The sequence below is a fragment of the Thunnus maccoyii genome, chromosome 17 (assembly GCF_910596095.1).
Source record: "Thunnus maccoyii chromosome 17, fThuMac1.1, whole genome shotgun sequence".
NCBI lineage: Eukaryota > Metazoa > Chordata > Actinopteri > Scombriformes > Scombridae > Thunnus > Thunnus maccoyii.
In genome coordinates, this window is record NC_056549.1 from 5011973 (window position 1) to 5026040 (window position 14068).

A 14068-nucleotide genomic window follows, 5' to 3' on the forward strand; every position below is an offset into this window, starting at 1 on the left:
TGGCAGCGTGGAAGACATTCAGATAGTTAAGATGGTATTTGTGATTGCTCATACAACGTGAACCAGCTCTATCCTCCCTCTCAGCTTTGTTACGTCTGTCTGTCAGCGCCCTGCTGAACAAGCAGCTATTCATTAGAGATGCTATCAGATGGCGAAAGGCGCTGGGTTTTTTCAGATAAAGAGATGAGATCGGTGGGAACCATCTCTAATCTGACTCTGTGTGTTCGTGTTTTTGTACAGAGTAAGAACGTCACCGTTATCAGACGAACATTACATGTCTGTTTATGCATGTCTTGCCAAGTCTTTCTGGCCCTTTAAACTTTGTCACGCCATTTTCATTCTGTTGCTCTCCACTGTGACAGTAGTAAAACTCAAACAAGGTACTGTAATCAAATTTACCTTTCATTTTTGAATTACCTTAAAATGATCTAATGTTTTGTAACAGCTTTTACACCGGCCTCCCATCAGTGTGCTATGTGGCTACTATTATATATAGATATTATAATAAAAGAAAATGTACCGACATTGATATATATCTTAACTGGCCTTTTATTCCAAAAGTTGTAAAGGAAGCAAGGGAAGGACATTTAATAAAGCCCTGGAGGGTGTGAGTGGATGATAAAGGGTAACCGCCTGTACGGGACGCTCTAATAAGTAAAGCGAACATACCGGCAAGGCAGCAGGGATCATTTCATTGGTCAACACTGCGCCTGGCCTTCAATTGGTTGGGGAATTTTGACAGGGTTGTTGCACAAATAATCTGAGAGCAGAGCAGAAATCTGAGAGCAGACGTTTTACAAGCAGCCTGAGTGCGAGGAGAAGGGTTGAAGCTGGAGCAGGAAATCTGTTCAAGCAACAATATATCTGAGTACAAGCATACAGTTTGAGCAGAAGCAGAGCAAATCTAAGTGCAAGCAGAGACTATTTGAGTGCAAGGGCAGGGTTTGAGGGAAAGAATTACAAAATCTGAACGTGAATAAATCATGCTCTCAACTTGAAAGACCACGCTCTTGAATAAAGATAGGAAAAAAGCCCCATAGACCTTCCCATCTCTATTTGTAACGCTCTGAATGCCCACTAAAAATTAAAGCTTTAACTATAAAACGTATCAGTGTCTAGACCATTAAAAATGTCCTTTAAAATGATTTTAAAAAGTAGAAACCCTGTAGTGTTATTGGCATTTACAACAAGTCAAAGTTTCCACAGAGCACAACCATGGTGCAATGCAGTAGTGCAGTGCTCTTGTTTGTAAGACAAACGCATCTTCCATGCACTCAGAAAAGCATAGTCTCTGTTTGACAAGTTAAGCCGTCATAATTGATACCTGATGCTCAAAGGGTTGCAACACGACAGTTGTTATTGTGCAGTAATTAGCCAGGGATGGGCTTTGTGCAAGGTTATGGTACACTGGCAAAGACTGCAGCTAGGCGTCAGACAGAACCACACAGCGTTTAGTCACGAATCTGTGTCAGGTGTTAACAATACAAGATTCAACTGTAATTAATAGCTATAGACATGATGTCAGTGATCATGAACGATATATCATACTTAGGCACACATCATGTGCCTGTCTTTTGAAGATCTTCCACTGACTTTATTCCTGTAAGTGATCCACCCTAAATCTATCTTTTGTGTGAACACTTACTTTATTGTTTCTTGTTCTCTTTTTCTTTCTGTGCCAATATTGATGTGAAGCACTTTGTAATCTGTGTTTAAAAAGGTGCTTTATAAATAAAGTTTTATTTGCTTACTTACCTTTCTAAATTTAGTTAGTAGTTTTTTATTTTATGTCAGTTACAATTGATTCCAATGGTAACTAGTTTTCACAGTGGAAAAAGAAACAAATTGGTCCATATGAATCTATCAAACTGCTGTCTATCTGTGTGCTCAGTTAAGTATGTTGAAACACTCATGTTTCCACCAAAATATGGCTAAATATTTCTCTCAATCCAGCATGTAATCCTATAGCTGATATGGATACAGTACATCAAGTAAGAAATGAGAAGATGGCTTGAAGAAGAAGAGTTTTGTTTTTGTTGTTTTCCCTCCAATCATGCACATATATTTATTACTATTTCTATTTTATTTAAACTCTTTTCAATGCACATTTCACTGTGATTGTGCCTTATATGATTACATGTGACAAATAAAATTGATTGATTGATTGATTGATTGATTACTTGTAGCTTTGTCCTGCTAATGTTACGTTAGCCTCCTGTCATGCTGGATAACCAAGAATTTACCATACTGTTATTACCGGTTTAGTACTGGTTGCCTGTTAGCTGATGTTGAATGTCCAACAGTTTAGCCCTGTGTTAGTTTTGTTTTAGCCAGGTGCTGGATTGTTAGCAATTTAGTCTCACTAATGTTATCTTTGTGACTTGTTAGCTAATTTGACATTAGATTGGCCTTGTTAGCAGTTATTGAATTGTTGGTAACTTAGTCCTGCTAGTGTTATGTTGGCTTCAGGCCCCACTACACAATAAGTGTTAGGGTGCAGTTGGCCAGATTCAGACAATTTTTTTTTAAGTAAAAAATTTCACTGATTGGTAGGGTGTGTTTGTTTTGTCATTGGACCAAAGAGGTTAGTACATCTTTCACGGGAGATGTTTGGCTTAAAATTAACTGTCCTTCAAATGGTTGTCACAAAAATAGCAAAACACGGACGCAGATCTTATCCTCACAGCATACTTGTAACCCTGTCTGACTCTATACAGACTCTAAGTGTTTGAAGTTTTTAAGATATGTGTCAAACGCCACCGATGATAATCTTTTGATCTTCAGTCGACCACATCATCTCATTATTTATGTTCTCTCATGTTCCTGCAGGACAGAAAGAGCAGTGCGTCAGAGGTGACTTCGAATGGAAGGTTAGTCTAGTAAGACAGAAAATATTCTACATTATGACAAAACGGAGTAAAAGGTTGAGGCAGAAGTGACTAAAGCTGGATGTCTGTCAGACAGAAAACTGCTGAATCATTGAGCAAGACAAAGCAGATAATAGAAAAGAGAATGAGGTCTTAACTGGCTTCCTAAGTGACTCAAACACTTCCTAAAGGGACAGTTTTAAACAATGACCAGATGTTTGCTCTGTCTGTCTCTGTTTCAGCTCGACTCAGATTGTTCAGGTATTAATGGACAGCCTCTGTTTGCTTTGAGCTGTTTGCTCATGGATCATCTTGCACCTTTTCTTAACCTGCAGGAAGCGTCTCCTGATCTGCAGAGGCAACAGCTAATGAGTCTGAAATTTAAGTTGGTTTTCCAGGTCCAGGATCTCAGATGGACTCACTGAATATCTGTTGTAACACAAATATCTTTGTAGTTACACATTCAAACAAACAAACTCAGTGTGAAATTGTCACGTTCATTTGTAATAATACATGTTAAACATGTACATGTAATAATTATTTAATGTGAAAAAAATCATGTTATAGGCACATGTAGTTTTAGGATATTTTCACATGTGAAATATAATATTTGATGCAAAATATAATCCCATGGGAAATATAATATTACATATCACATGTAAAAATATCATTTTCTCATGCTTTTTTGTGTAGGATTGATTACAGTTTGGTTACAATAAGTTTTTTGTTGGGTACTACTTTGTCCAGCTGATACTACAATCAGCTGATGGATGGAAAGACAGACCCAAAAGAAATAAAATCACCATGATCAATTATTGCAATAGTTGTATGTCACTATTATCCATACAATTTACTTTGTTTGAGGTAGTTTAATTTGCATAAACCCATGAAGTTAATGTAGCTGTCGACATTAACTTGTATTAGATTCATTCTGAACAGCAGGCTAGCAAAATTGATTTGTTATCAGTCAACCCTGTCCAGGAAGAACACTGATACTGGACAATTCTGTCAAGAATTATGTTCAGTGTTCGATTAACACATACATACACATAATCACAAATGATTGTTTGTATATTTCTGTTTGTGTACAGATTAAACAAACAAGAATGAATGTTCATTAGTGAGCTTTAAAGGTGCTGGCGGGCACTTTTTTGAACTCTGGAGAGAACCAGGCTAGTTGTTTCCTCCTGCTTCCAGTGTTTATGCTAAGCTAAGCTAACCGTTTCCAAGCTCAAGCCTCATTCTCCACACATGAGAGTGGAATCAATTGTCTCATATAACTCTTGGCAAAAAGGTGAATAAGTATATTTCCTAAAATGTTGAATAATTCTTTTATGGTTAGGGAAAGAGTGAGGATCAGGTAAAACAAAAAAGAGCATCTACCTCACCTGACCTACTTCCTGCAATGACATTGAAGGTTGGCACTGGATGAAAATGTTGTGTTGCTGATTTGTCCAATGTGAATGTAATTCCTATGGATACTGAGCTGTATAGGCTGTGCTTAAAATTCTCTTAACTTTCTTATATCACTGTGTACATTTATTGCTGTAAAATGTTTGTTTGTTTTTTGCTTTTATCCATCAATTGATGTTTAAATGCTCTAAATGCTCAGACAGTCTGATTTGTTGGACACCAAATATAAATCCTGTAACATCTGTGTATGATACATATACATACTTACACAATCCTTTACAAACTCTGATTGTTTAACAAATGAAGTTTATGTTAAAAAGACATCTTTATTATTATCATTATTACTATATTTGACCATCTGTTGTGCTATTCTACTCTGCTCTGACATCTGGAAAACCTTTGCTCTTAATGCCGTCATTACCACTGAGATACATTTTCTATTGCATGTCTTTATTAAGCACATTTATAGAAAAATATACAGCTTTGCCAGTATATTTTACAAGATGATACAATTCCAATGCAATTGATATGTTCCCTTTCATGATAAAAATGCAGAAAAAGTTGGAGGTTGTTGAAACACAAGTTCAGGGTGAAAAAACAGTCAGTTTTGTTTTTAAAGGGGAAAAAATTACAATTTCTGGATGTATTTGGTATATTTTTCCTTCACCTCTTCTCTGCATGCTGCTCATTCTGCAAAATGTTGTAAATCACTAAATAAAGTCCTGGAAGGGGCAGATCATAGGAGATTGAGACTGAGTTTCCCTCAGGTCTTAAGCTCCAGTTTGGAGCAGTAAAAGTCACTTTGTCTCGACTCTCCTCAGAAATAAAAACCTGATAGTCTTTCAGCATCACATCACGTCATCTGTGGCTCCTCTGTGTCATCACGAGGCTGTAGACAATCTGTGAGCTGCATGATGGTGTTTGTTCAGGAGACTTTGACTTTTCCTGTCTTCTGCAGAAAAAAACAAACCAATAAAAAATCATTTATCATGCCATGTCAGCATCATTTCATGACAAGACTTAATGGCTGCAAATAAATAGTGCAAAACTAGGCATGCCCTAGTAGCCTACTGATGAAGAAGCTTGCCACGTGTCTGCAATGTCTGCAGTTTGATTCATTTGTTGGGACATTTGTTGCATGTCTTACCCTGTCTCTCTCTCCCCTTGTTTCCTGTCATCTTTCATCTGTCACTATCTAATAAAAGGCATAAAATGCCTCCAATATATATATATATATATATATATATATATATTAAAAGTTCATAATCAAACAATTGCTGTTTTATTCTGTTTATAATTTTGGATATTGGATGTTTCATCTCTGTGATACAGCTCTCTTAAACTGGCTCTAATCAATATTTTTGTATTAACAATGGATCAAATGATGTGTAAAGTGAAAGATGTCATTCATGGATATGAAAACAAAGAGAACTGTCACCTGACTCTGCGGGTTTTTTTCCCAGCAGCAGGCAGCTGTTTTCAGAGAAAAAGCTCTAAACTCACATTAAGCCATGTTAAGATGGAAAACTGCAGTGCATGAAAATAGTACAAGGGGCTCCGGTGGTGGGGGCATGTTGTTTGAGGTACCAGTGAGACAATGAAATACGATCCAGGGAGTTGAGTTGGAGTTACAGATTAATTGCATTTAAACCTGCAGTGTGGTTCTTTTGTCTTCCCCTTCTGGCAGTGAGAGTAATTACACAAACACTGTCAACATGTGCTTACGTCATAGGGTCCATAGTAGCCTATCCCGCCGCTACTGTTGCAGCTGGAAAACGTTGGATAAATTGTTTTGAGGGTCACGCAATCCCTGCGAAACGACTCGTTTCACTTTCAGAATTTGATCCATTCAGCCTGATAATATTTGGAAAGTCTAGAGGAACCACACAATTAAATTATTTTATCCCAACGTGGGAATGTCACCATAGACACCAGATTTAAAAACTCTGTATACTGCGAAGTACAGAGAGATTTACCTGGCAGTGATAGGCTTAATCAGCATTGTGTGAGCTCATTTGGCAAGGACTTGAATGTAACGGACGTTCATTTACATGTAAAAGTTCCACACTCCAGCTTTAAGAAATTATCAGAAGCCAAAACACTGCAAAGCGGTTTGTAATACTCACAGACTGGATTTTACAACTCTGGAAAGTTATCACAGCAGCAACTGTTTAATGAGGTAAACAGTTGAATACAGAATTCACGTTACAAAGTAATCCACCAGGAATGTGCGCTTGCATGTATGTGATTGGCCAGCGCAGCACTGGATGACGTTGGGTTGTGCTGCGGCAAAACTTGAGCCCAGTTCAACTTTTTGCTGGAGCTGAGCTCTGCTAAGCCGTGTGCAGTGGCACCCCCGCTGTGTGAATGCACTGCCCCCATTCAAATGAATGGAAGGGCTGTGTTTTTCATGCACTGCTGTAGCTGGTGATGAAAGTGGCACATTTAGCAGTTAAAGACTCAGATATTTTTTCTACAGAGTTGGTGGAGACCAAAGCAGAGCTAAAAGAGAGTGAATATTGGACTTACATTCACCAGGTGGATAGAAACATGACTGAAATTGAATGATAATGTTGCTCCATAACTGCTGGATATGAAAATAATAACTGTTTGCTAGCATGTTCACCATAACAACTTCATAAGGTTATGACATGACATTGTTTTCACAGCTTGTTGCGCTTCCTCAGTGCAGCCAAAAAATCAATTAATGCAGTTTTGAAAGATTTGAAAGATGGTTTGATCTCATGATGATATGTAAACTTGAACTCTAGCCTACATGGTGAATGTTTGTTTGGTGCAGGACAACATGTATGTTCATGTCTGTAAGTTAGATAAGAGGGAGACTTTAGCAGAAAACCTAAGATGGCTCTGTGGCTCTTGTGTTGTGTAACAGGATGCTATCAGGCTCAGTGTGACCGTCTGCTCTGCCTATGATAGAACATGTTAGTACTTTATGCAAAGATTTGATTTTCTGTATCGAAATAAGGACTCCAGCAATGTAAACGGATAAGGAGGATAGGAGGGACCAATGAAAAATATAAATTCCTCCCTTTTGGTATTGGCTAAACACACTTGGTTTAATGTCGTCACTTGATGTACGCACATTTCATGTATTATTTTTTTTTTATTATTTTATGTATCTTTTATGTACCTTTACTGTGTGCTTAACTCTCTGTGTGTTCTATGTTTTACATGGCTGCAAGACAAATTTCCCCTCAGGGACAATAAATTTTAAGTTGAAGACAAGCGATTTACAGAGCAGATGTGTATGCTGTAGCAGAAAAAAAAACACATATATAACAATATAATTCCAGTTTGACTTTAAATTAGCATTGAAGTACAAAATGTATGTTTTGTGGTGATATTATGAGGAATTTTTAAAAAGAAACAAACATTAATGTGTGATTAGTTCATTATAAACTCAATCTCTCACACATGGTAAGTCCATATAGAGACATAAAAACACTCTTGGATAGAGGCTCCTGTAGCCTCTATGGATTTGGACCCTTTGGAGTGAAACAACTTTGTCATATGTGAAGTTAAGTCTATTTTATTTATATAGCGCCAAATCACAACAGAAGTTGTCTCAGGGCACATTTCACATAGAGCAGGTCTAGACCGTACTCTTTAATCTACAGAGACCCAGCATTCCCCCATGAGCAAGCACTTGGCAACAGTGGCAAGGAAAAACCCTTTAACGGGAAGAAACCTCGAGCAGACCCGGGCTCTAGGTGGGCGGCCATCTGCCTCGACTGGTTGGGTTGAGAGACAAAGAGGGAGGGGCGGAGGGGAGATGACATGATGTTTGTTGAGCTTTTTAAAGGACTGGTTTTGTTGGCTGTTGATTTCTGTCTGCTGTTTGTTTTTAACGGCCGCAATGAGGCTTGAGGCTGCTGGTTTGAGATCAGATTTGTGATCATTATCTCCAACTTTTCCAGTTAAAATTGTAGCTTCAGGTCAGAGGTGTGCATGAGTTTTGTTCAATAGTATGAAAAAAACTTAAACTTAATCATTTAGATTTATTCTTTGATACAAACCTTTAGTTAAACAACCAGAAACCATTAAAGTTAAATTAATAACATATACAAATTAATTTTCTATTGTTTTAAGGAAACATGTCATTTTTGTCGGCCTGGTTTCAGGCTCGTTTTTACCAAACACACACAGTTTACACAGCAGATATGGTGCAATATATCATCTGTATGTATATACTTGTACAAAGTCCTAACTACATTTTTCCTATCAAAACCAGGAGCTGTTTCTGCTGTGTAATTTGGGACCATTTTTATCTCAACAGGACCAACCCTGTCTCTGAAAAACACACACATTAGTGGTTCTTCAGCACAAAAACACAGCGTCTAGCAGAAAATAAAGCCCCTCAGATGTGTTTTTATAGCATAAAACACAGGATGGAAAAACTGTGGCTTTCTAGAAAACAGTTTCTTAGATTTATAATTTTCAGCCGGCCCACAAAGTCAACTTTCCCTTCAGCTTCTATCCTCCAAAAGAGCTGACATATAACTGTAAATGTCAACAGAAAATTTGTGGATAAATGCCCCATTTGCACCCACAATTTCTGTATATACAGTGTCAATAAGAATATAATTTTCATTCAAACATTTAGGGTCTAATAGTACTGGAACAAATCAGATGTTACGCTATAAAAGCATGTGTGAGTCTCACCTTCTCTCTGTGAAAGTTTGAAAGATGTAGCATTGTGGAAATCTGCAGCCTCCAGTGGTGGTGCAGGGCCAGGATGAACCAGACTGGGAGTCAAACTGGGATTCATACTGGAGGACTGATGCTGCCAGTGGTGTCCAGGGATCATGTAGTTGGCTGCCGGACCTCCATACACACCGTACTGGTTCGGCGGAGAATACGCGCAAGCTGAGACGTAACCAGACAGACTGGATGAAGACTGAGGAAAAGAAAGAAAAATAAAGAAACATGAGAAAACAAGGACAGCTTGTATCTTTTTAAAGCAACTCACTTGCTTAACAGAAAAACACAGGAATACATTTTATGACAAGGGTTTTCCTGCTTCTAGTGTTGCAGAAATATACAGTTTTTTTCTTAACCACACGTACTGGTGTGGACAACCATTGACGAAGCACATTTCTTAGCCTACATCCTATCTTAGACCTTAACTTTAACCTTATTCTAACATTAACACTAAAGTCTTAACCCACAAATAGACGGTAATGTCGCCATTTTCCAAAAATGCCTATTTTTTAATTCCTAATTTGCATAATGTTCTTTCTTTCCAAAATTAAACCCAGTCCTCACTTTCCAAAAATTTGCTCACCTCAAAAAATGTCCCCACTTTTCAAAAATGTCCACCACAGCCACTGAAAATACTTGTCTCTGATAAGTCAACAGCTTAATTGCTGTTGAACTGTTGGCTTAAAGTATATTGAGCTGCAGGTGTGTATTTTCCAAAACCTGAAACTCAAATTTGTGAAGAATTCCAGCAATTTTACAATTTTATAATGATTATTTTATTTACCTGTTGTGGGTATTTGAGGTCTGGCTCGTTGTTGGTTTTGTCCACTCCATTGACTCCGGAGGGAAACGGTCTGCCGCTCATACTGGTCCAGTCGTCCACTTTAGCTGAATGTCCATCAGATCCAGACAGAGCTGCAAATAAACAAATTAACACTGAATTAAAAATATTTTAACATTTTTGTCTCTGTGTGGAAACTCATATCAGCAGTTCTTGAGCAATTTTAGTCCACCTTAAAAGATCAGTTTGTGTCATATTCAGTTAAATTTAATCCAGTTAGAAGAGCAACAAAGTGTTTTTTAAGGAGAGAAATGACACCTTAGGAGTCAGTGACCATAAGATTTCACTAGTATGAAGAAAAGTCCAGAAAATTCTCAACGAATAAATATTAAAAATAATGAAACTCTCTAACCCGTTGTCAGATTTTCTCACTTCTGTTTACAAAAGTCAAACACAAAATACCTTGCTATAAAACAGGCTCTGGTGTTCTGCAGGGCAGACGACAGTTTTATTATTTACAGATGTTTTTTGACTTTGTTTTATTTCTTCCATATCTGCTTAATCGAAGCAGTTATTTTGTCAAAGTGCTGAACAGCTAAAAAAGATTCACAATGTTTGTCAGTCGCACCTTAGAGCTTTTCACCCACTGACTTAACTTATCTTTAGTCTTAAAGTTGTTGATGGATTCTGTTAGCTGTTGATTCTTTCAACACTGACGCTATTTTGCCAGTGAAGCTGCCGTATATATCATTTATATTTTTGAAAAGTAATATTGTCAAGGTATCTGAGGTCACGATCTCAGTGTTTTTCTGTGAATTTGGAGGTTTTGGCAACTTCAGGAAACTTTACATTTAACGCTTAAAAGACTAAACACTGGTTATTTTTATAGGCTAGATGGTTCCACTATCTTAAGACTTGATTACATTTGAGTATTGTTGCACCAACACAGATGTTATTTTGAGATTTTAACAAATTGACAGCTTCAAAATTATAAACAAAAATATCACATCTGGCTGCATTATTACATCAATTTGAAATGTCTAAATTCTCACTTAAACACATTTCGTAAGTGTAAATAAAGTTCTGTTGGACTGACTTATAATGAATTTTCTTCAGAGGAGAATTATAACTGTTGACTTTAAAAAGATAAATTGGTGCTGTTTGAAGTGGATGATTTTATAGACTTCTACATTCTGTATATTGTTAACTTTCTTTTTATTTTTGAGTAAATATGTCCTCACTACCAAGATCTCAAACCAAAAAACAAACTTCAGCATATTCAATACCACTTTTAGTATCTATCTAGATATGCTGAACCTTCTTCAGAATTGCAAGGCCATAAAAACTGTGAAAAACTGTCTCTAAAACTGTCTGGTATTAGCTCAACCCTTGAGCAAAAGCATAATTTCCTCCCTCTTTCATGCTTGTTTTTCCTACTATCCTGGATGTCTTGTTTTCTCTTCATCATTGTTGTAGGTTTTGTTTTCTTAATGATTAAAAAAAACATAAAAAATAAATGAAGTTCCGTAGATTTGAACAATGTAAAGATGATGCTAGAGACGGTGGATCCATCAGGGGTTTTCAGGGTTAAATGAATCAGTTCCCGAGAAGGAACAAGAAGTTCTGGATCGAGTTTAAACACAAAAGGTTTGAGTGAAACCAGAGATGAATCAAAGATGACAGAATGAAGGCATGAATGACTGTCTTCAGATGTGAACAAGACTAAAAAACAAAAACAGCAGTTGAATATCACCACAGGATTTCTGAAAAATTTGGGACCAGAGGCAATTCAAAGTGGCATGAGTGCATTCAAACAACATGTAAAAACACAGCGAAGAGGAAAATGAAATCAATCAAATAATAAATAAGATTTATAGTATAATATACGATTTTTTTAAACTCACAGTGTAGCTAACCGACCGTTTTGGGACTGAAAACTTTATCTGCTGATTATCTCATCATCTGGCTTATTTTGCATAGTATAGTAGTTATAGTAGATTTTTAAACAAGGTGTGTTTTTTATCTTCTGTAGTATCAGTTTGCAATCATGCTGACTTGGTAGAAAACGCTCAGTCCTGTTACAGCCGACAGTGATGCAACAAATAATCATCTGGAGAGAGAGAAGAAAAAGTAAATATGCGATGAGGGGGGTAAATTCCCACATTATAACCTAAAAATGTCAGTTTGCCAGTCATTATTGCAGTTTATCATTCTTTTAAATACATATTTAAGTCTTTGATCAGTATATTTAAAGAGGAAAGTCTGAGTCTTTAAAAAGAAAGTCGTCAATTTTTCATTTAAATCTGCAGATATTTCAATGGTATTAACTCAAATATCAGCATGAGTCATCCCACACTTTTTGGTGGAGTATTATCAATTAATCTGATCAGTATATTTTCCTGGACAGCAAAAGTAAGAATGTTGAACAGTCTTCTTTGATTAGAGTCTTTAATATAAGGACTCAAGCTAAAAATCAGTTTATCCCAGTGCTCCTCAATATGAATACATGTCCACATAGGTTTCTATCATTTTAGGTCACGTTCTCTGTGTTTTTCTAGGAAACTGGAGGTTTTAGCAACTTTAGGAAACTTTACAATCCACACTTAAAAGCCTACACATGATGAGTATTTTGAAATGCTGATTCCTCTTTAGACGTGATAACATTTTACTAATTTTGCATTAACATAAATAATAAATAAATACATGATGCATTATTTCCCAATCAGAATTTTATTCCTGACATTGTGAAGAAGGCTTAAATCTAAAAAGGTTTAAAGAGAAGACTAAATCTGCATGCTTTCGACCAGACAAATTATTAAATAAATCAAATATGAAAATATACCATTTAAAAAAGGTACAGATTTTCTTGTAGGTGATGCAGAATTTCTAAACTCCTGGCTACAGCCCCGTTTTAAAGAAATCTTCTCAGTCATAGTATTAGCTTGTAATATTATTTATTTTATGGCATTTATGTAAAAACTCACCTGAAACATGTCTGTAAACAGAATAATATGCTTCTGTTTCTGTTTCAACCACCGGTGGCTGCAATTTTACAAAGTCACTTTATTTTCGCAAACACTTCACAAAACTTTATTTTAATTTCTTAAGAGAGGGATCATAAAGTTTACAAAAATATCCAATATGTAAGGCTGAATTTTGGAGAAATTTGATTAGATACGACATCAGAAGATGCAATATATGCAATTTGATTTTCTGTTTGATTTATTTGCCATAAAAACACGTAGTTTGGGGTTTAAATATTTGATTGCAAACATCATATAGTTTATATGCAAATACACAATGAGGGAAAAGTTTTGTTTTCAGTAAAACTTTTGGATATTTGAGGGTGAAAATCAGAAGTTTTGAAGTGTTATTAAATAGTTGCCACCAACCTGCCGGATCCATGAAGGCTCGGATGCCCAGGATGTTGTGCCAGCTCCGCGGCAGACCGACGTGCCCGGTGGGTACGGATCCGGTCCTGGTCCCGGTGGGGGAGTAGGGGTAGACGTGTCCGTATGGGGGCAGCTGAGCCGGAGCCGGCTTGCTGCTCTCATGTTGACCCGGCTGAGAAACAGTCCCGATCTTATTCCTGAGGATCCGGCTGATGGAGCTGACGGACGGCACGTTGTACTTGTCACACACCCCGTCCGTCAGCAGCCGGTCCCGGATCTCCCAGGCGAAAATACCCGGGTCCCCTTGCTTGTATTCCTGGATGCTTCTGACCACGGCGGGGGTGGTGACGCGCGGCTTGCTGCCACCGATGGCTCCTGGCAGGATGGAGCCCGTCTCGTTGTAGCGGGCCAGAATCTTGGACACGCAGCCATGAGAGACGCGCAGCTGTCGGCTGATGTCGCAGGGCCGCATGCCGAGCTGCGCTAGCTCCACGATCCGCAGCCGCAGCGGGGCGGGCAGCGGCCGGCCGTTCACAAACACCCCGCCGAGCTGGTTCACCTCCCCGTAGCTCTGCTCTGCACACACGGGAGTCATTTATCAACCAGCTTCTTACTGATTTTCATAGGCCTATATTTGATTTTAGTGCAATTATCGATCTTTAAGAAGTCAAAAAGGACTTCTAATGTGATCCACAATCCAACAATTTTTAGGGCCTACTTAACGTGAAATAAAGCTGAGAAAAGAGGATACTTTTTGGAGAAGCATCAAATGTTTCTATTTGATAAATTCTAGAAATTGTTAAAAAAAAAATTAATTAATTAAAAGGAGAAGAAGAATGCGATGAGATACAGATTAGGGTTTCTTTACATTTAATGCACAATAATGAAATTAA

At 37.5% G+C, this 14068-nt stretch overlaps 1 protein-coding gene and 1 long non-coding RNA gene across 3 annotated transcripts; one reads left to right on the top strand and one right to left on the bottom strand.

Annotated features, from left to right (window-relative positions):
- Positions 1–2846: 2846 nt before the first annotated feature.
- On the top strand, positions 2847–3492 carry LOC121882187. Its single transcript, XR_006092040.1, has 3 exons — positions 2847–2870; positions 3110–3128; positions 3203–3492. It is a non-coding gene; the product is annotated as an uncharacterized LOC121882187 (long non-coding RNA).
- Positions 3493–4710: 1218 nt separating this feature from the next.
- On the bottom strand, positions 4711–13859 carry pax1b (paired box 1b). Of its 2 annotated transcripts, none has more exons than XM_042390171.1 (4): positions 13176–13859; positions 9787–9917; positions 8964–9198; positions 4711–5229 (listed from the first exon to the last, which is right to left on the bottom strand). In XM_042390171.1, the coding sequence occupies exons 1-4, from the start codon at positions 13768–13770 to the stop codon at positions 5162–5164; spliced, it is 1029 nt and encodes a 342-aa protein (XP_042246105.1). In that variant the 5' UTR covers positions 13771–13859; the 3' UTR covers positions 4711–5161. The 2 variants fall into 2 exon arrangements, with proteins under 2 accessions (XP_042246105.1, XP_042246104.1); XM_042390170.1 differs by having other exon boundaries at positions 4711–5232.
- Between the last annotated feature and the right edge of the window lie 209 nt (positions 13860–14068).

What these genes read in the sequence shown, in the direction of transcription:
- pax1b (XM_042390170.1), bottom strand. Translation starts at nt 13,770, where the DNA reads ATGACTCCCGTGTGTGCAGAGCAGAGCTACGGGGAGGTGAACCAGCTC. An exon ending in AGCCTTCATGGATCCGGCAG is followed by an intron (nt 9,918 to 13,175) that starts GTTGGTGGCAAC and finishes GTTTATTTGCAG; the next exon opens with CTCTGTCTGGATCTGATGGA. An exon ending in CAAACTTTCACAGAGAGAAG is followed by an intron (nt 5,233 to 8,963) that starts GTGAGACTCACA and finishes TTTTTTCTGCAG; the next exon opens with AAGACAGGAAAAGTCAAAGT.